This window comes from Anarhichas minor, unplaced genomic scaffold (assembly GCF_050575085.1).
Source record: "Anarhichas minor isolate MPS153535 unplaced genomic scaffold, ASM5057508v1 ptg000033l, whole genome shotgun sequence".
NCBI lineage: Eukaryota > Metazoa > Chordata > Actinopteri > Perciformes > Anarhichadidae > Anarhichas > Anarhichas minor.
The window spans coordinates 9,144,996-9,165,625 of NW_027466479.1; the positions used below are offsets into that span (position 1 = coordinate 9,144,996).

Consider the following 20,630-nt stretch of genomic DNA (forward strand, 5'->3'; position numbering starts at 1 on the left):
GGGTTGCTCTTTGAGGAGCTGTGACCGAAATATGAACTTAAACATAACACTAAGAGCAATCAACTACCAGTAACCATAAAACAGTAGTGTGCGGTTAGTCTAGGGATCATTCCATGTTTTCTTTATCTTGGCATTTCTTTGTTGTGCTAATTCCTTTTACTATTCGGCCTTCATATACATGGAAATCCAAAAACTGTGATAAGCTACAACGGGCAGATAATACTTGCCAATGTAGTTGCACTGGTGGAAGGGTTGACGGCTTTGATAATGGACCGGAGAGTTTCCCCTCATAATTCTGCTTCCCCCTGTCAGGTTTTTGAAACAGAGCCATGGGACACATGCCGGGCTCTCTGATGGCTAGGCAGCTAATGTCAACGCTGGACCTCAGAGAGTCATTAGGGATAATGTGGCGCTGTTGAGTGCCCGGGCCTCTGCTCCATAAAAACAGGTGGTCCCAGGGTCGCCCCTCCCTTCTCTTCCCCTCACCGCCTCTACTTAGCATACCTTATGGCTTCCTCCCCTCCACCGTTCCCCCAGCACACACGGGAAAGGTTATTTGGACAATTGGCGGTGATTAGCTCTTGATTTGGCTCACTCTGTTCGTTTGATCAGGCCGTGGCATGGAAGCGAGAAAGCCAGTACGACTGAGGGGCGCAGCTGCGGTTGGGCCGTGACTGATATTGGGTGAGGAGAACCAGAAGGAGGGGAAGGGACGAAGCAGATGAGGAGGGCTGAAGAGGAAGAAGAGGAGGAGGAGCGAGGAGTTGGGGGGGTGGGGGGGTGGGGGGGTGGGGGGGGGTTTAGGGACCTCAAAGGTCCTTTGCTTTCTTGGCAGTTTGAGTTATGGATTCGGGCTGCTGGCAGAGAAAAAGTGTACTGCTTTGTCCCTGTTATTCCAGGTGTGAGCCCTCATAAAGAAAGAGAAAAAAAGAAAAGAAATCCCTCCTGTTCTTCCTTTCAACCTTTCATCCAACAACCTGCTTCCATCCTCTCTGTGCTTCTCCTGGGTGGTGGATTGCAAACAAGCAAAATGTGGGTGCTGCTTGATAGCTGGCCGGTGAACCGGGTTGTAAAGTCTGCTTTGCCCTGAAGTGTTTGGGGGGGGGCTGTGTTGGCTGCACTGATCTTCGGGTTGGAATGGGGTTGGTGTCGGGCTTAGGGTTGGACCGGCGCCTCAACCTGGCTGGTCCAGCCAAGGAATTTTTCTCACAGTAACGGCTGCTCTATCCATCCATCCACCCACTCATCCAGCCAGCCAGGCAAGTGGGAAGGCCTCTCACTATATGGGTGTTTAGCCAACAAATCCCCACTCCACTCCTTTGGCCTCTCCTCCACACCCATATATCAGGCTGACGGCTGCCGAGAACCCCACATCCAGCCAGCTGAATAAAACAGAGATTAAGCTCCAGCCCAAATCCATTTAATTACTCGTTCAACGGCTCTCGGCCGTGCAACCCCCGACCACTGTGAGAACTTTGGTGTTCTTCGGTCTTCACTATTTCTCCCAGTGACCTCAGGGTGGTTAAAGGAGGTGGCTGGTCTCAAAGAAATCTTTGGCCTCTGTAACTCAAATGATCGCATTTTCAGTTGTTCTGAACGGCATGTTTTTTGTGTCTGCTATTAAAGCCTTGGTTACCAAGGGGTGCGTAAGGCTGGGGATGCAGGCCAGCTGGACCAGTCTGTGTTAACAATGACAGGATATCACATCTGCAGACACATCTGCAGGTCAGCATCAACGCTTTTTTGTTTTGTTCCAGCAATGTTCCAGTCGTGTCTTCAATGGTAGATATCTTTCAATTCGGTGATGAGTAAATGACGCATTGGTGAAATAGTATTCAATCAACATTGACCAAAATGAGTAAATGGTTAACAGACAAGATTTGATTTTTTTTTTTTTAAGTAGAGATTAAAAATTCTGCGTTTCAGTATTCTAAGTGAGAGCTGTGAACTTTGGGTGGCCTTGATGAGGGTAACTGAGAATGTGACAGGATTTTGGCAACGAAATATTAGAGCTCACAAGGACGGGGTTATAACCACAGTAGACGGCATTAATTTCTTTTGGCACCTCTCAGGCGGTGTGCAACAGCCTCCAATCAGCAGCTACGATATGGCCCGCTGTCAAGAATTCACCAGCTTGGCGGCAGCATGTTTACTTTTGAGATAGCGCTGAACCAGGGCAGCAAGAGCTGCTTTTCAATGAGTTTACACAACAAAACCAGGCCCCACAACCCCCTTGTTTTGGGGGGGGGGGGGGGCTGTTGGGGCCGAGGGCCAGGAGAGGAGGCGCTGGGTGCTGGAGGAGGACTGGGCATCTGGAGCAAAACCTGAGGGGGAACCCAGGGTGCTGCAGACTGCAGAACAGTCGCATGACCTTTTCTGGAATGCTGCCACCCGCCTGCCACTGAAACACAGTCGGGCTAATTAAAGTTTCAGTGGCATTGGATTTTCACTGGCACAGCACCTCGGGCAACCTTGGGGCCTCTTAGGCAGGCGATACACACAGAGAGGGAAAGACGGGAGATATAAGAAGAGAGAGAGAGAGAGAGAGAGAGAGAGAGAGAGAGAGATGTGGAGACAGTTGAACAAGAGGACAGCCACTAAAGGGCAGCACGGCAGATCCAAGCGGAAAACAGACAATGTCAGTGGCTTTCCACAACACACAGGAGGATAGCTACATATTATAATGCAAATCTACGGTCGCAAACATGCACACTACCGTGGTACTTTACATAAGCTCCGCCAAGGTCTGCCCTCCCAAATAGTAACGCTCAAAATATTCAAGATCATATGGAATTAGAAAGGAAATTGAAGCTGTCCAAACTCCGAACAACTGGGTGAACGCGAGAGCTAAGCGAGAGATATGCAATGTCAAAACGCTGAGTGCTTTTCCGAATCTTATCGGGCCGCCTCTCAGGCTAATGGAATTTTGATGGGTCAGTATCAAGAATAAATGCATGACTTATGACACGGCTACCGGGAGCATTACCAAATACGCCGGACAGCATGTTCCCGTCTCCGACGGATCATTGAATAATTGGCCGCGTTTGACCAGGACATTTCTGGAAATATGGCCAAGAAAAGGTTATGCAAGCAGACAGACTCGCTCACGGCCTGCATTTCACAATCTACTAGCCTTGTCTCCATTAATGATCTTGACCCCCCTTTCACCATTTGAGAAGCGAAAGGGCCTAATGGTGCCGAACAAAGCTGCTTGTGTGCGTCTGTGTGTGTCCGCGTGCATGTGTGTGTGAGACAAAGACACAGGGAGAAAGTAAGCCCCTGTGACTGTGTGTCACAGCCTGATGAGGTCTTGGTCTGTGATTCCAGGGGGAGGCGGTCCAATCTAAGCTTTATTAGGCCTTATTGAGCTGTGTGCAGGAAGGTATGTGTGTGTGTGTGTGTTGTCTCTATCAAGAACATTTGGCAGAGCTTTATGAGTACCTTCGTGTGTGTCCCTAAAACACACTCAATCGGTATCAGTTTAATGGGGTGTGCAAGGTATTGTACACGCCGCTCTTTTCATGCCTGTAATCTTCTTCTCAGAGGTGAACTCTTTGGTTTGATCAGTTTTGGGCATTTAAGAGCTTTGATACGTCATTGGTGTCCACATAGCAATGCTCGTCTATACCCACATGAAAACTGCAGGTTTTAAGTAGGAACCAGCCTGTTGTTTAACTTAAATATTTCACAATACTTTGTTCGAAGTACCCACAGATGCACGATCGTGTCTACGAGGTTCTCTTTATTATCATCCGAGCACAGAACGAGACAGTTCTGGGCGGGCGAGCCGACTACGACTGGTGGCCAGGTGCGCCGGCTTTTGATTGACATTCGACTTGGCTGTTCGCCTCGTGCCACTGTAAAACGTTTTGCAACGCAAATTGGTTTTCCAATCGTGTCCAAGTACAACATCCTCGACACAAAAATGTCTCCAGTCTGTCAGCTTTCTATTCAGTTAGTTACTGAAAATGATTTGGACTGCGGGACAAGCGCGAAAACGCTTTCCGTCTACGTGAAACAAAGTTCAGATCCTGCTTCTATTAAATGCTTTTAAAGAGGGCAATTTAAATGAGTACCCCTATAATATATATATATATATATATATACACAGAATTTTGTGTATATTTGAATTTAACCATAATGATTATATACAATATTAACTTTTCAACAGAAAAAAAATTAGAAAATAATTTGTTCCTAAAACAAAGTATGGAAAGATTAATATGGAAACACAAAGTTTCCAAATTAAATAAACTAAGTGGATGACATTTACGTAATCTGTATTATGGGGTGGGAGCTGGAGGAATATACATATATATATATATATATATATATATATATATATATATATATATATATATATATATATATATATATATATATAGAGGCATACTGTACACCATGTATTGCTAAATGCATACAGGCTTGAAAAGCACATCACGGCCAATTACACCCCGCAGTGGCATGGACAAGTGCGACAGGGGGACCTCTGTATTTAACGGTACTCACGGTTGGCAGAGTTTGATGAGGTCCTGGTCGGTGGTCCCAGGTGGCAGGCCTCGGATGTACAGGTTGGTCTTACTCAGCTGCTCCGCCCCTCCCTGGCTGCAGCTGTTGGTGCTTGGGCTGGGAGGAGCCATGGGATGAGGGGGTGGAGCATAGGACTGCTGGGGAGGAAAAAAACAGAGAGAGAGAGAGAAAAGATTTAACACCAACAGCTAAAAAAAAAAAAAAATAGATTTCATTTTTAAGACACGCGAGGTGAGGTGAGAAAAATAAATGAAATATCTGAGAGAGCAGAAGAAAGTGTGAGAAGGAGTGGGAAAAATAAATCTTTTTTGAAGAAATAGCAGGCACCATCACTTCAATCATTGCAGTATCTGTGGGATCAGGGTCGCTTCAGGGTCGCCAAGACATGAAAACACTCAACCCAACGGCAGAAACTAATGAGTCAAAGAAAACACACATCTACCCTCAGCCTTGAATATGAAGAACACTCGCGCTCAATGACAGAATAGTCGAATAAAAGCTCCCCAGAGGAGAGGACACATTCGGCGCTGAATACTTTTACTTCACTTTCTCCACCTTTTGTCAGCGACCCTTGGGGCGGTACATTGCAATGAATTGCATCTGAAGCTCTTCGTCAGTGAGTAAGTCTTTTTTTTTTTCTTACAACATGAGACTGGAGTCAAGAGTGCAAACATTTCTACATTTTATTTCGATTTTAAATAAACATTTCACCAAGGCCACGCGTCGAAATGACAGTTCATAGGGCTTCCGGCAGCTGACAAGGATTTTAAAGGAAGGCAACTTCCTGCTTACTAGTCACACCCTCAAGACCAGCTGTAAAACAATCTGCACCTCCAAGGGCGTGCGATCCGTCGCCTTTCTTTCCAAAATAATCTCCATCTTCCAGAATGTGTTCAAAATGTTTCAGCTGTGCGATTCCCTCCCTTTAGTTCCCCCTCCCTCTCTTTCCCTCCTCCCCTGCTCTCCTCGTGTGCCTGTTGTGCTGTTAGTGTAGATTTATGGTGTAGGAGTCAGGGCCCCCTGCTCACAGCCCATTTATATCTCTATTGCAGGGACACTGCACATAGTGACAGGAAGAGAGAAGCGGGGCCCTGTGGGCATGAGCGGAAAAGGAGAGAGAGAGAGAGAGAGAGAGAGAGAGAGAAAGAGAGAGAGAGACACTACAGTAGAAGAGAGTGAGCGAGGAGGGAAGAGAGAGAGAGAGACGATGCACACTGCAATAAAGTAAGTGAGTGATGGATGAAACGGAGAAAATAAAAAAATAAAATGGTGAGGGAGAGAAGGGGACATGACTAAATACCACCACCGGCTCCAGTTAACCATCTTAACCCCTTATCCTCCCCAGAGAGAACCTAAGGACCCCATACCATGTGGCAGAAACACACACACACACACACCATTAGCCCTCCAATCCGCCCCACACGTTAGCAGCGGCTGCAGAAGCATGGCTGATTTGATGCGCTATTTTAAGCGTGTGCGCCGTGCCAGCGTGTTGCCTCCCGCTCCTCAAACAAAGAGCCGGGGTCCCTGGAGCGTGAAGAGGGAGCCAAGTCCATCAATGGACGGCCAATTACCACGCTGAGCTAAGTGGAACTGATGGGCAGCCACTCGCTGTGCTGGACGCACACACACACACACACACACACACACACACACACACGTGATAACACAGACACACCTATGAAGAGGCCGTGTCCAGGACACCTTCGCCAGTAGAGCTGCAACGATTAATCACTTAATCAATTAGCTGTCTACTGTTAAAATGATCACCAAATAATTTGTGTAATTTCTTGGAAAAAAAATATTTCTCGGATTCTAACTGCTTAAATGTGAATATTTTCTGGTTTCGTTAAACCTCTGTGACAGTAAATTGAGGACGTAAATCTTGGGCTTTGGGAAACACTGATTGACTAACATTTTATTGACCAGACAACTAATCAACTTTTTTAAACAATTTAGTTTTTTATTGCTGTTAACAGTTTTCTACATATCTGAGACCATTTAACTCCTTCCTATGGCTAGGCCTAATCATTAAATATGCATTATGTGTGGCTATATAAGGCCTTTCATTGTTCAATTACTTGGTTTATTATTGTTCTGGATTTCTACCAGGTCAAAACTTGCGAGCTGAGGGCCGCCCCGGGGCTTCAGGATTTACGACGTCTACAATGAGCCACAACGTCCTCGGTTCAAATTCTGCAAAATCCCTCGTTTCCTGTCCCCCCCCCCCCCTCCCCCTCACCCCCTGCTTTCTAATACAGAAGAGTTAAACATGGCAGTTCAAGATTTAGTCTTCAAGTCTCAACTCACTGTAACTTCAATCCCACAGCTGTAAAGTTCACGTCTAAAGTTGCTGTGTTTGTGACTAAATGTAACTTTAATTGTCCAAACACAGGATTCCCCCCCTCCATCTCCAGCAGAGATCGCGTCTCACACTGTTTTGGTAGTGTGGGGGGGGGGCTACGATCACAGCTTACGATCACAGCTAGTCTCCGGTTGCTCACGTTATCCTGCAGTGGCAGTAGAATAGCAGAATCTTAATCTCTCCAGTGCTCCATGGGAGTTATTTTCTCCCACTCAAAGTCACTGGAATGTGCGCAGCTGCAGTTCCAGCCTCGACTTTGAGGCTTTCACCTTACGCCCCCCCCCCCCCCCCCCACCCGCCTCTTCGTTTTATTTTCCCTTAGTCCACTGTAGCTAACATTAAACGCACAGAGTACTTTACATAACTGTGCGACACAAAGAAATTCGCCAGCACAAACGGGAGGAGCTACACAGAGTTGCTGTCAGCGCTGAAGGTTAATTGAAAGCCTCTTTCTTTCTTCCTTTGTTTTAGCCCTTCAGTAATACACACAGCCCTCCTCCTCCTCCTCCTCCTCCTCCTCCTCCTCCTCCTCCTCCCTGGGCTCCAGCCTTGGCTTGCGTCCTGGGCTTTGGAATTCATGTGTCCCCGCCCTATCGATTTGCTTTCATTTTTTAAGGTCAGAAGCTGAAATCTTACACAATGAGGCATGGAGGGTCAAAACCGGCCCATTACTTACAGTGTTGGGGCGAGAAGACAGAGAGGGAGGTTCGAGTCCCCCGGGAACGAGAAGGGAAGAAGGGAATGGGTGCCGAAGATCTCAGAGGAATGGGCAACTGGGGGGGGGGGGGGGGGGGGGGGTTAACATCGAACTTGTGGATTCAATGGTGTTTTTTTTGTTTTTATCTGGCAAAAACGTATCGAGGGACTTTCTCTTGCACGTTAGAGAAATGAACAAGTTGGAGAAGCAAAATGGCAAAAAAAAAACCTGCCTAAAGAGCAGGCTCTTCATATGCTTGTGTGTGTGTCTAGATGTGTAATGTACGTTTGGCGAACTTTTAGAAGCGTGGGAGTGAAATGAGCAAGCGCACATGCATTCAAACCCAAACTGTTCCCCTGTTGTTGTTGTTGTTGTTGTTGTTGTTTCTTGTTGTTTCTAATCAAATTCTCCCTCAGCTTCCTCCTGTCGCCCCCACTGGGGGTTAATGACCGAGCTCGTTTTCTGTTTCCGGACGGTTCCGTGACTGCTGTTTACCCTCAGCCTGTCAGCCTGTCAGCCTGCAGGATCCGGCTTTTTCAAATCCATAATACATACAGGGCCTCGTGAGTCAGAATGATGAGGGTTGAATGCAACACTTGACAAAGGGGGTATTGCAGCGAGGGAAGGGAGGGACGGAGTGACAAAGAGAGGAAAACGCAGGAGTTAAAGAGAGGAATGGAAGAGAGTGCGGGAGAATAGCTGGTTATGACACTTCAAAAGCCTCCAGGTGGTAAATGAGAAAAAAAACCTCCTTTCTCCCGCCTCCCCTCCCAGCTGTGACATGCTGCTACAGAGGCTTACTGGGGATTTCAATTTGCCGCACTGTATTTTAGACGGGCAGAATGGTTTACACAGGCCCAATTTACTGAGCCACTTTCTACACAGATCATAGCAGTAATACGTAGACTTGTACCTTCTTGTTATTTACATGTTCGTGTTCTGTTTGTACAGCATCTGCACACTGTATGAAGCCCTTATGCACAGATATACGTGTGATTAATGGTTCAAGTCAACTTTAGAAGTGGGAGAGGTTTCTTAACCCACGAAGGAACACTTCAGTTCATCAAAAGAAAACCACTAAAAAAAACAGCAATAACTCCAATGTTATTACATTTGCATTAAACATTTCAACACCATGTGTCACAGGGCACCCTGTGTGCAGATGGCACGGGGGAAGTTGACCATATCTTTGGATAAGGTGTTTTCCGTACTTATATAAAAACATACCACGTGAGCGCACAGTGTTTTCCAAAGAGAGCAGAGGGCGGCCGTGGCACTAATTGGACTGAGAGCAGGGCTGTGGCTTCCCTGCCTCCCTGCACTCTGCAGGGCAGGGCTGCGACTGGAGGAGAGGCGGCTGTGTGCACCACCGTGGTAATTGGCCCTGATTTATAGGAGGCCACAGCAGCCAGCCAGAGCTAGCTCAACACTGGCAATAGGCCAGACAAGGCCAACACTGTCAATATCAGTAGCCCCCCCCCCCCCCCCCCCCTACGGCCAGCACGCCACCGCTGGGGATCTGCTGTCACCATGCAGGAGGGTGCACGTTTGTGTGTGCACGCTTATTTCTCTTTCTGTTTGTTCCCTTGTTTGTTCAAAGAGAGAGAGAGAGAAAAAAAAACTGCCACAAAAAATGACAAGCAGTCTCCTTAAATTGAAGAAAAAAGCCTCTCAGCTCATCCTCCATTAATTCATGCTGGCAAAGTCTCTGCAAAGACTCTTAAAGACAAGCACAGTCCCAGAGGCATCCCTTCTAAACTGCCAGAACTAACAGCGAGCTCTGCAGTCGGCCGCGTTCGCATCAGCCTCCAAGCGCTGGAGGAACACAAATCCCCCCCCCCCCCCCCCCCCCCCCCCCCCCGTCCATCCTGGATAGCTGCTTGCAAACCTTTAGCCCTTAAACATGTATGCCCGAGAGCGGAGGGAGGGGCGCTGAGAGACGGAGGGAAGACAGTCTGTCCTCCTTTGGCCTCCTGTTTTTTAATGCCTCGCGCTTTCTCTCATTGTTCTGTGCCTGTCGAGGTAAAATAGCCAGAGGAGTGACGAGCAAAAAACATCGCCAGCCCACATGGGAATGCAAAGCTGAGGATTCTGCAGCCAAATGTCTCCCGACAGGAAGCTTCTCTGCTGTCTGCACGGCAATGGAGAGAGTGCAGGAGGAAGGGAAGAGAGGTGCAGTTACAGATATGAGGAGGCCTGAGAGAACAGAAGGAGAATGGACAAAAAAAAGAAGGAAATATAGGAAAAAGGAGCAAACGAGAAAAATACAGATTACAGGAGCACAGGAGGCGTTGTGACTGTCTGAGTCTCTCTCTGCGGGCCTTCTTCCTCGGTAAAAACAAAAAGAAGCCCTGAGATCTGGGACAGTGGTAAGCCAACACTGCCGTGGACAATGACGCAGGGGGGGGGGGGGGGGGGGGGGGGCTCATTTTAAACATGCTGATTGGTCCATCTCCAGTACGTCTCAAAGCAGTGGATGGAGCTCTTCCTCTCTTGCCTTTCTCACTGCTCACCGCCTTGTTCTCCAACTTCCTTTTTTCTCATGTCTTCTCCATCCCCCCCCCCCCCCCCCCCCCCCCCCCCACGGGCTCTCTCTCTCTCTCCCTCCCTCTCACTTTCTCTTTGGGGCAGATAAGAGAGGGATGTTGTCTTCCGTGTCAGGGCCCACATGTGTCTGGATACAGAGCCCCAGAGTTAAAATAGAGGCCATATCTTTCCCAGCGGATGGTGGGGGGGGGGGGGGGGGGGCAGGATGCATACATATTATCTGACACAGAGGACAAGAGCTATGGAGGTAAACAAGACGTGCTTTATGTGGTGTCACTGGTTAAAAACACAGTCATCTGTTCTAGCTGAAAGGGGGTGACATGATGGGAAAGCGGTCCCGGGTCTGAAATGCATCATGAGAAGTCAATTGGAGATGGTGCGTTTATGTTTGAAGTTTCATTTATTGACACTTCTTTGTAAGAATGTAATTGGTACTGTGGGATCAAAAATTAGTCACGAATCACCACAGTTTAGAAGACTAATAATAAATATGTGCAAGTAAAGGTGGGGAGGTAAAGAGTGGAAGTTATCGTATCATAATGCCCTTATGTTTCATGATATCTAACGATAAAACAAGGAGTCTCTGTCTCTCTATCCTTAACTTATCTCAGAACGGTTCAACTGATCTGCATCACACCTGGCGGGTGCATTGCTGGAGGACGTGCAGTGTCGAAGTTGGAGCATTTTTAGAAACGTGGTATACGTTCAATATTGATAAAGTTGAATGAACAAGCAAAGCAGCACTTCTGGGGACCAAGCTATCGGCCCGTTCTGAATGGGCTACCCGAATAAGCACTGCACTAGTTATCATTCCATTTAGCCACGAGGAGGTCAATCCGCATTACATGCCGCTTCTTCATTAATGTTAGCATAACACCCAATGTTTCCACCATCGGTTACATTCAGTCAAGGCAATCACAGCAATCCCTCGTCTCATGTTACCTTCCATGAAAATAATAAGTCTTTCAAGTAGAGACGCACATTTTTAATTGGAAAAAGAGGAACAAAATAAAGCACTTTGTATTGGATCGGTAGTCTAACAGAACCAGGACGTCTGTGCTGTATTCAGGCTCTCTCTATGCTTCACTGCATTGTTGTAGCGTCGCAACAACATGCTAGCATACGTGTGATTCTGTGTTTTTATGGTTACATGTATGTATTCATGGTGGGGTTAGATTGCTGAGACCGGCCCATTAATTCAGGTGTGTGTGGAAGAGTAAACAGTTGTGACTGCAATGAAAATTTTTCCTTAAATTATTAGTAATAATCTGAATATCAACGTTACGAATGAAGCTTTGACCTATTCAGGAACAGCCCCTAGTAATTACCCATGTACAGCATCAATATGAATAATATGCTATCAACTAATACTAACTAATAGTAGAACTATGCATGATGACGTGAAACATAGGAGGGAGATGTTTGCCTAGAAAATCATCAGCTGATATTTGATGAATATAACTCAAATTTTGAGCTGACGTATTTTTTTATCTTTCTTTCTCTTTGATTAAAATGTAATCACAGCCGCATGCATTTAACACTTTAAGGTCTTTGATTTTAAATTACCAATGTACATTTAACAGGGATTGTCATAATTATGAATTCTAGCAGTAATAAACTGCCTTTTCTGTTCTTCAAACATTTTTACAATCCATTTCCAGCACATTGCTTGGAGCTAGTGCCTCTCTCAGTGAGGCCCTCCACCATCTCAGACTCTTGCTTAGTGTCTGCAGAGTGAGTAGGACCTGGGACCAAAGACACACCGTGAGCGTCTATGTTTATACCACTCCTGGGCCGACCATAAACTGGGCTCTACGCGGACATTAAAGGTCAACCGGTGTTTAGGTGACATAACCGGGACTGAAGTGTGTTTGTGGAGAGCAATTAGGACGCTTTGGCTGCGGCTGAGGTGGCCGCCGCAGAGGGATCGGTAAAAAAAAGAAGAAGAAGAAGAAAAAGTAAAAGAGCAGAGAGCCAGCCGTGGGCAGAGTCAAAGTGAAAACTCGATGGACATAAATATTTGGGCTGATTTGTCATCATTATGGCCAGCTGGGTCTGTTTGCTAGCTAGCCGGTGTGGGAGTGGAGACTGCAGGATGGATGGAGCAGGAAAGTGGGAGGACAGAGGATGATACAGACTGTGGAGAAAGAGAGAGGAACAGAGTGTTCAAAGTGTTGGTCTCAAAGCTGAACCACTGATATATTGTGGCTATGGTGCAAACACATAGTGTTTCCAGATTGGTGCCCAGGTCACTAGTTTAACCAAATGAACTAAAAAATGTGATACAAAACGAAAAAAAAGACAATTCACATTCTTTAAATCAACTAATCCATGTATCATTTAAGCACAAAAAAGGTCTGAACTTGCTTAAGCAGCCAATTAAAGATTTTTTTATGAATCAGTATTTTGTCGCATATGTGAATGTATTCTCCAGTTATGTGCTTCACAGGAAGCCTGAGCACAGACAGAGGGCTGTGGTAGATGTGGAGAGAGCGGGGACGAGCTCTTTCTCTGCGTGACCCGTCTCTCACCGAGACAAATGTCTACCAGCCCAGTCACGCACATGGGCTGGCGTCCTGCCCCGAACTCTTCTCCAGGCTGCCTAACGGAGAGAGGGACACTGGGAGACGAAACATGCTACTTCCATGTTCGCTCATAGGTCCACTGGCTTATATCTGTCCGTCTAAGAAGACCAACTCGTTTCTAAATGACTGACTACCAGACAGCTGACCGGCTGATGAGTTATTGCCGAAGTGTGGATGCCAAGGGGACAGACACGGGGAGAGAGAGAGAGAGAGAGAGAGAGACAAGGGACAGATTGATAGAAAGGAAGCTTGAGCCGTCCCAGAATGCCATTTGTTACGCCGCTCTCCAGACAAACAAATTTACGTCCCCTCTTCCAGAAGGTCAACTGTGCTCAAATTCATAAATAAGGCTGTAATTGGTGCTGGAGCGGCAAAGAGGCTCGAAGGTCCCCCCCTCCCGAACAGCCCAGTGCATGAGTTACTGCCCGACGCTGACTTCAGCGAGCGTTTGACTGTGTGCCCACAGCCATACGTTCAAAGCAATACGTAATGTTTGCATAACTGAGCGATGCTGTCACTGCCTTTACCAACAGCAGGCTCACACGGAGTGCTTTTACGCATTAAAGACGACCGCCAGCAGGTTTTCCTCAGCAAATTCTAGAACATCTATACATGCTACGCTTTGTGTACGGAGAGAAAAGGCTGAGTAGGTCATTGACCTTCGTCAGGCATCAAGTTCCCAACATGTGACAACATCTTTACGCTAAAGTCACGGGGCAGCTACAAGAAGATAAAAGTGGAGCCAGATCGCAAACAGCTACGTATAAAAGATTAGAAAAGAATCAACTGTTATAAAGGAGAGAGGTTCAAACAGGGGAAGGCAGATCAGACCCATCTCAGATCTGATCTGGGAACATCTTCATAACCTTGAAGGAAAAACAACTCATACAGAAAAAAGGAGAATGTTTCAGAAGTCTTCTAATGAAGACAAGGACCGCAGAATCAATTACTATTAAGGGAATATGAAGAAAATAGTCAAATGTTAGACTATTTGCCTTTATTTATTTACTCAATGACTTTTTTTCCCTATTGATCTTGTCGTTTGCCTCATTTTAAGGTTGTCTTTCTTTAATTATTGAGCTGCTCAGTGTCCCAGGTGTTTGGCTCCTCTTGTGATCGGTCGACGCACACTGTGGCTTTGATATTAAGCGGCTGCTTCGCATTCAACGCCACACAAAGATCCATGACACGCATCTATAATAAAGTCAGTGCTGACAGTGCGTGAGAACTCCACCTATTCCTTCACATTATTCAACTATACCACGTACCCGTCTATCGCCACCATTCTGCGCCTCGCCGTGTGAACGTGCTGCGTGTTGCCAGACTAAACACTGGCACTAAACACCAGCGGCTGTTGTGGCAGGAAGGCTTGAGACACAGGTAGAACGAACAGGCCGGGGGCGAGGAAAACGGTCGGCTCCCGGTGGTTTATGGGGTTGTTTTATGACGTACATCTGAAAAACACATCCAGGGGTTTCACACAGGGATCATGACCAACCCGGGACTCTGTGTTCTTTCCTTACAACAAGCCAGAAATAACCAGGTGTGTACAAGCAGCAGCAGTAAGGTGATGCCACTGGCGTTTAAGCGCTTAAAGATGGACGGAGCACATCTGTAATACGGTATTATTCAAGGTTTATTTGGCTCTTATTCTTTTTGATTATTGCTCAAATGTTTCCACTCTACAGACATAATTTAAATGAGGCACAGAGTAACTCAGGTAAAAAAAACAAAAAAAAACATTATTGTGTGAAAAACAAAATGCCTTTTGAAATGGCACATTATCCTGCAATTCTGTAATTGCGAGGCGAGCTGTAAATGAGATTTTGATGGATGTGAACTTCTGGATGTGTTTGAGAAAAGGTCGTGCAGCAGCAGGCAATCAAACCGACAAGATTTATTATTTATATATTTATTTTTCAAATGGGGGGGGGGGGGGCAAGATGAAAACATCATCTCGGATCTTCTGCATGTTTGAAATCGAATTGTATCCAAATATTTGCACAACAAATGTTACAGTTTGTACTCAAACGTGAAAGCTACATCAACACCCGAGGGCGTGCCGTCCATCATCACAACCCATACTGTAAACTGTGCTGCTTCACCGCTGCTATTTACACTTTTTGACGATATGTGTTGGCGAGGACCGCCGGACTGCATCGCAGCTCTGGTCTCCGTGAGCAGAGTGTCTGAAGCTCCCACCTTCGAGGCCTCTGATTTGGCACACCGGCTCACTAAAGGCCTTCGCGGCTGCAGGCGATTCGGGGTTGAGTCACTTGGCTGTGGCCCTGGATGGGATCTGATTTGTCACGTTATTTGCTGCAAGTTTATACTCTGAAGTGGGCTGATGGTGCACTTCAGGCAATGACTCATCATCCTCACTGAACAAGTGCACTTTGTCGAAGCAGTAAATCAGCGTCTAACGAACATATTTCCAATTCGGTTCGGCGGCACAATGCAAGCCTTTTGTTTTGACAAGGGATAAAAGATTCTTCACAGCCTTAGCGGCTTGTTTTCTACGTACATTGAACTGTCTCCGGCGCTTATCTCCAGTCCTGTGGCCCGTCTTGAACCCCCCCCCCTCCCTAACCCTCCATAAGTGAATCTATCCCCCCTGCTAGTGCTCCATCCATCCTCTCGTCACCCTGTCCAATCCCCTCCAGTCAGCTCTCATCTATCCCTAAATCCATCCCAATCCTCATCTGGCTGCTAGTCCTCCATTTCTCCTTCCTGCCCCCCCCCCCCCCCCCATCTTCAGAGAGTCTCTCCCCTCCTTCTCTCCACCCCCTTTCTCCACCCCGTCTAACAGCCGTTGGGGGAGTTTTAACATAGTGTTGAGCAGAGTTTAGTAGGCCAAAGACGACGCCGTGCCAGATTCTGCACAGTGTGTTGAGCAACTATCCCCCTTGAAGGAATATCAGCGTTACTCAACACAAAACTAAATAAATAATAAAGGCCTGTATCCGCCCGCCTCCTCTGGGCCTAAGCTCACATACTGCGGATTGTTTTACTTCGGGTCAATGTGAGAACAATGCCGCAGTGTAACATCTTTGCTATTCTGCCTCTGTTCACCCGGATATGTCAGAACCAAGAACGATGTGTCAGGAAAAGCAAGGTTTTCACATCAAAGACAAGGATCAAACAGAACCCCCCCACCCCCACACACACACATACCTTGTGTTCTTTTTTTATTTTCCTATTCATCAGTCCATTTCATTTTTAATTTTCGACATAGTATCTCAGTATTTCTGTTGGTTTGGCATATTGGCTCGGCCCGCTGAGTTAGGGACGACTCAAGTGTCGCTCCGCTTGATTTAAAAGCCAGAGAGTCAGCCTCTTCTGGGCACACCGTCCCGAGCTGTCAGTCCCGTGACTTACTGGAAAACCAAAAGGTGGAATGATCTGTGCTTCCCAGCTCACATGGGCAGAGTTCAATCAGTTTTTGGTGCGGAGCTTTATCCAAAAGTGTCACAGCGCCGCGATAAATAAAGCGGAGCGCTGTCGGCCGGGCCAGCTATAGAGCGAGAGGTGTGAGACACGAGGCGGCGGGGAGGTGAGGAGGGAGAGAGCAGAGAAAGAAAGACGGATGGCGATGCGGCCGTTTGCCAAAAAGGAGAAGAGGTGCAGTGTGGGAGTTGCGCGGACCTCGGTAGTGTGATTTATTCATGAGATAAGTCACCACGGCTGCGGAACAGGTGAGCGTAATGGTGTAATGTTTCCCCCTTTTGCCCGACTGCTTGCCTCAGTGACTCTGGACGAGTTTAATGCATGCAGCACTCGGACGCGGTATAAGGGATCGCAGCCGGCGAAGATAAACACAGGCCATCTGGGTTCAAGCAGGTTAGCACACACGCAACAGTGACGCTATCGGGCCTTTTTATATCTTCTAAAGGAAACTGAAGTTATTCATTCTTTCCACTTAAACTGTGGGCTGAAGAAGAAGTCAAGGATTGTGCACTCCATTCATGCATTTCTCTTCTTTCATCGCTCATACATTCCCATTGAAGCCAGACAGAAAGGAGTGCTTCGCCACTCTGTCTCTCCTTATGCACTGGATCTATTCGCGAAGCTTCTCAGAGGTCTAATTTCGTATCACAGTGCCGACGGAACGGCCATGAATTTCAAGGAAAGATGTGCAATTGTCCCAAATCAGCAGTCCTGCTGCAAGCCACTTCATGAATCAAAGCCGGGGATTATGGTTCTTCTTCCCTCTGACAATTGCTTTTGTGCTCTCACTCAAAACAACTTTCTGAAAACGCAGGGCAACAATAGCAATAGAGGGTTTTGTTGTTGTTTTGTGCAGATTCAAGAGGCTATTTTGACTTATTTTCATGATGTCACCCTTGTGTCTGATGCACACACGTTTGTTAAGAGATTGAAAAGTAGTCACTGGAACATCGAGCTCGTACTGCGGAATCCCCTCTCAGCTAATGAATCTGACAATTGGCTTTTATTTCATTTCAAATTGAAATCTTGCGTGACGAAAATGATCCCTGTTCATTATTTATTTTTTTAATTCACCACCAAACCCCCCCCCCCGCCCCGCCCTTACAGCTCTGCCTCAAAGTCAAATACAATTGAGTTACAAGTTAGTACATTCTGTTCGGCACTACGTTTTTCCAGCCCGACGTTATATTTTCACAAGGAAGGGCAAATTGTGAGGAGACGTCAAAGATGAAAATCAGCGGCGGTCTGGCCTATTGTGCTCGCTAAAGGGTTCCTAAACTATTTATTTACCCTCCAACGGAGGCTTTTCATGAGATGATAGCAGCGGACTGTCATTGTCGGTGGTGTGCGGCCCTCCATTCTCCGGCTGAATGCGCGGAGGCCGGGCTCTGAGAGAACAGCGCTCGCTCCATTGTGCCGCCGCGCAGATTACCACATGAACAGGAAGCTCCTCGGCCCGGTCGTCTGCCAGCAGCAGCAGCAGCAGACCACCTCTTCAAATACCCGAGACAGCGGAGTCATTGTGGCGCTGAATATGAAGGGGGTCCGGACGGACCATTACCATCACAATGATCCTCACGCTGTTTTAAAAATAAATAATTTCAGAGACCCGGCGGATGACAAGGAGGCGAGACTTGCCACACACAGAATGCAGTCGACAGGCCAGGGTGGCATTCCTACGTTTATTCCTTAAGAAATGCAGAATTAATTAGTTACAGGCTGCTTCACAAGAGGCCCGACTTAACTCGCTACAATCCCATCAGCCCCGGCATATCTTTAAGACTCATCTCGAGGCCCATGGATCTGTTTCACCAAAGCAGGACTACGGGTAAACTGAAGGATACCGAGGGACACGCAGTTTCACTTTGGTTAACCGGAGGCACGTATTGAGGTAATTAAAGCAGACATTGAGGAAAGCAGACATAACAAAAGGCCGTCAGCAGACAGTTAAGTGTGTAGTGAAGGCTACAGCTGGTTGGCAGGTGTAAAGAGGACTAAAGATAATGAGGCTGAGTCACGATTTGGAAAAGTAAACAACTCATGAGCGACTGACGGCTCCCCTTCCTTTCCTGTCTGGGCCCAGACTTTTTTTTAGAGAAAACGAAATCCTGAAGACCTCTGATCGTGGTTTGGGGACTGACAGAAAGACTACAGGAATAATGCAGTCAAAGAGACAGAAGGCATCTCATGAAAAGTCTGCGACAGCTGTCTCTGACACTGAGGGGGTCTAAATCTTTAGACTCCAGCACTTCTAAGTGAGTCTATTTTTGCTTCCCACGACTAAATTTAGAGAACACATTTAGCCAAAACTTTGATTACTGACAACAACTTTACTGGCTGACAGACCGTCTTTTCTTTTAAACTTCCTATCCTTTTTGGGAACTGCAGTTGGTTTGATATGATTTAGAGTTTAGTTTTCTGGCCAATAGGCGACACTCGTTAAATAATGATTTACTGTTTAGTAAAGCTTCGTGTCTAGCACGCCCAGCTGCAACGATAACTGATGCACAAACAGGTTGAATCCATCATTAATCCCCAGCTGTATGCGCAGAACGGGCAACTGTCCCAAGTTCATCCATCACACAGTATCCGAAGAGATGGCTGGCTGAGCTCAAAGAGAGCTGCGCCACGCACCTGCTGAAAAATGGGACTACACTCCAGAAGTTTGGTTTCACATCAGAACCGGAGAGTGGGTTTTCCAGTAACTTACATCCTGTTACAACAACCACCACCACCAATGTATGAGTTCTTGGCACATGAGCTCCTCCTCATCGCCAAACTCTTCTATAATTGTTTTGCTTTGGGCAAAACTTAGATGGATCTATTGAATCACGCCTGTCAAATAAATGAAAGACGGCCTCACAAAGGATTTGAAAACCAAATTTTAAAAAAATGACACGCAATGCGCAATCCGCCACAGTACTGTGCACAGCTGCAGGAGTATAAATCAGGCATTAGAAGCCACGATGTTGCGTGCATTGTTGAGCAATTTAAAGGTGGACCTGCTATTCTCATTTAAGTGTCAAGCTGCTCCTCACAATTTTGCTCAGCTTTTTTACTAACTCATGGCAGTAATCGGTCTAAACAGTTAATTACTAACATCACTATGTCCCCTGCATTGAATCCACATCTCATTAAGTACAATACCCCCCTCTATCCATTCTTATTCATATGGCTCTTCACATATAAACTCAGTACAAAAGACTATAAAATGAATATAAAATACAATAATAACATAAGATTAAATACCACGCTTATTGGTATATATCTAGCACTTTAAGAAGGTATATCTCTATTTCCATGACCTATATTTGTTGTGAGTGGATAAATAGCTCTTCAATTATCACTTGTCAACATCATACTGGTGAATCAACCCCGTAAATCTGTTTCTATGGTATTTTGACTGTTGCCTTATTGTCATCCTGCTGCCATGACAAGGCAGCGTCCAAAAGGAGCCTCTCACATGCTCGCAGTGTGTCGCATATTCTTCAAATTGCTGCTTGTCAAGCCCAGAGGGAGAAACTCAATGGTCAAGGGAGCAAAGAGAAGAGACAACACACACAGAGAGAGAGAGAGAGAGAGAGAGAGAGAGAGAGAGAGAGAGAGAGAGAGAGAGAGAGAGAGAGAGAGAGAGAGAGAGAGGAAAAACTGAAGGACATAATTTCTGTGTAATTTTCATGGAGTCTAGCCTGAGCTGGGTATGACGCATCGTTGTATGTGTGTTTCCCTGACAGGGAGGTGCTCTGATAAACGAACCAAGCGGAGCTCTTATGCGAGCATCACACTATTTTGGCCCGGCCAGAAACAAGGGCGCGACAGAGAGGAAAACGCCGGATCTAATGCCAGCTAAAGGGCACTTAAGCTATTCCGGTGACAAACAGGACCATGGCTAATGTATATTACCAAACGGAGATTGAACCAGCCATTTCAGCGCAAGCGAGCGGGCAAGTAGGCAGTCAGGATCTCCATTTAAAGACATCTGAGAGACCGGCCTTCTCCTCTCGCCTCGTTCCCTGCAGCAAAACGATAACTAGCTAAATCACAACACACTTAAAAGCCTCCCCCCTTTGCCACAATATCCACAAATATCCTTCTCTCCACAGTCCCACTCCTCTCTTAACTGCTCCGAATTATTTCAATTCTGCAAGAGAGTGAAAAAAAGAAAAAGTCATTCACGTAAAGTAATCAGTCTTGGCTCACTCTTTCTCCCTGCGACAGCCATATTTGACAACTCTGCTACATTAAACAGCCCACTGGTGAAAAGAGAGGGGAAAAAATAAATAAAAGGAATGCATCCAATTATTCATGCATAATGATAGCTCTGTTATCCAGTAAGGCGGGGGGCTCCCACACAAAAGCAGTTCCCCTTCTCCGTCTAATACATCTTAAGCACCGACAATCGCCAGGAGTCGCATTTGACGGGCAGCTAATTTCGCAGCGTTCCCGCCGTTCACTGCGA

The 20,630-nt window shown here is 46.6% G+C and overlaps 1 protein-coding gene across 1 annotated transcript in view; it reads right to left on the reverse strand.

The window, feature by feature from the left end:
* LOC142965343 (RNA-binding motif, single-stranded-interacting protein 3-like) overlaps positions 1–20,630 on the reverse strand; it is a 256,699-nt gene that overhangs the window by 146,638 nt on the left and 89,431 nt on the right. Inside the window, exon 4 of the mRNA XM_076106256.1 lies at positions 4,510–4,667. Within this exon, the coding sequence (XP_075962371.1) occupies positions 4,510–4,667 (158 nt within the window). The remainder of the gene's footprint in view (positions 1–4,509; positions 4,668–20,630) is intronic.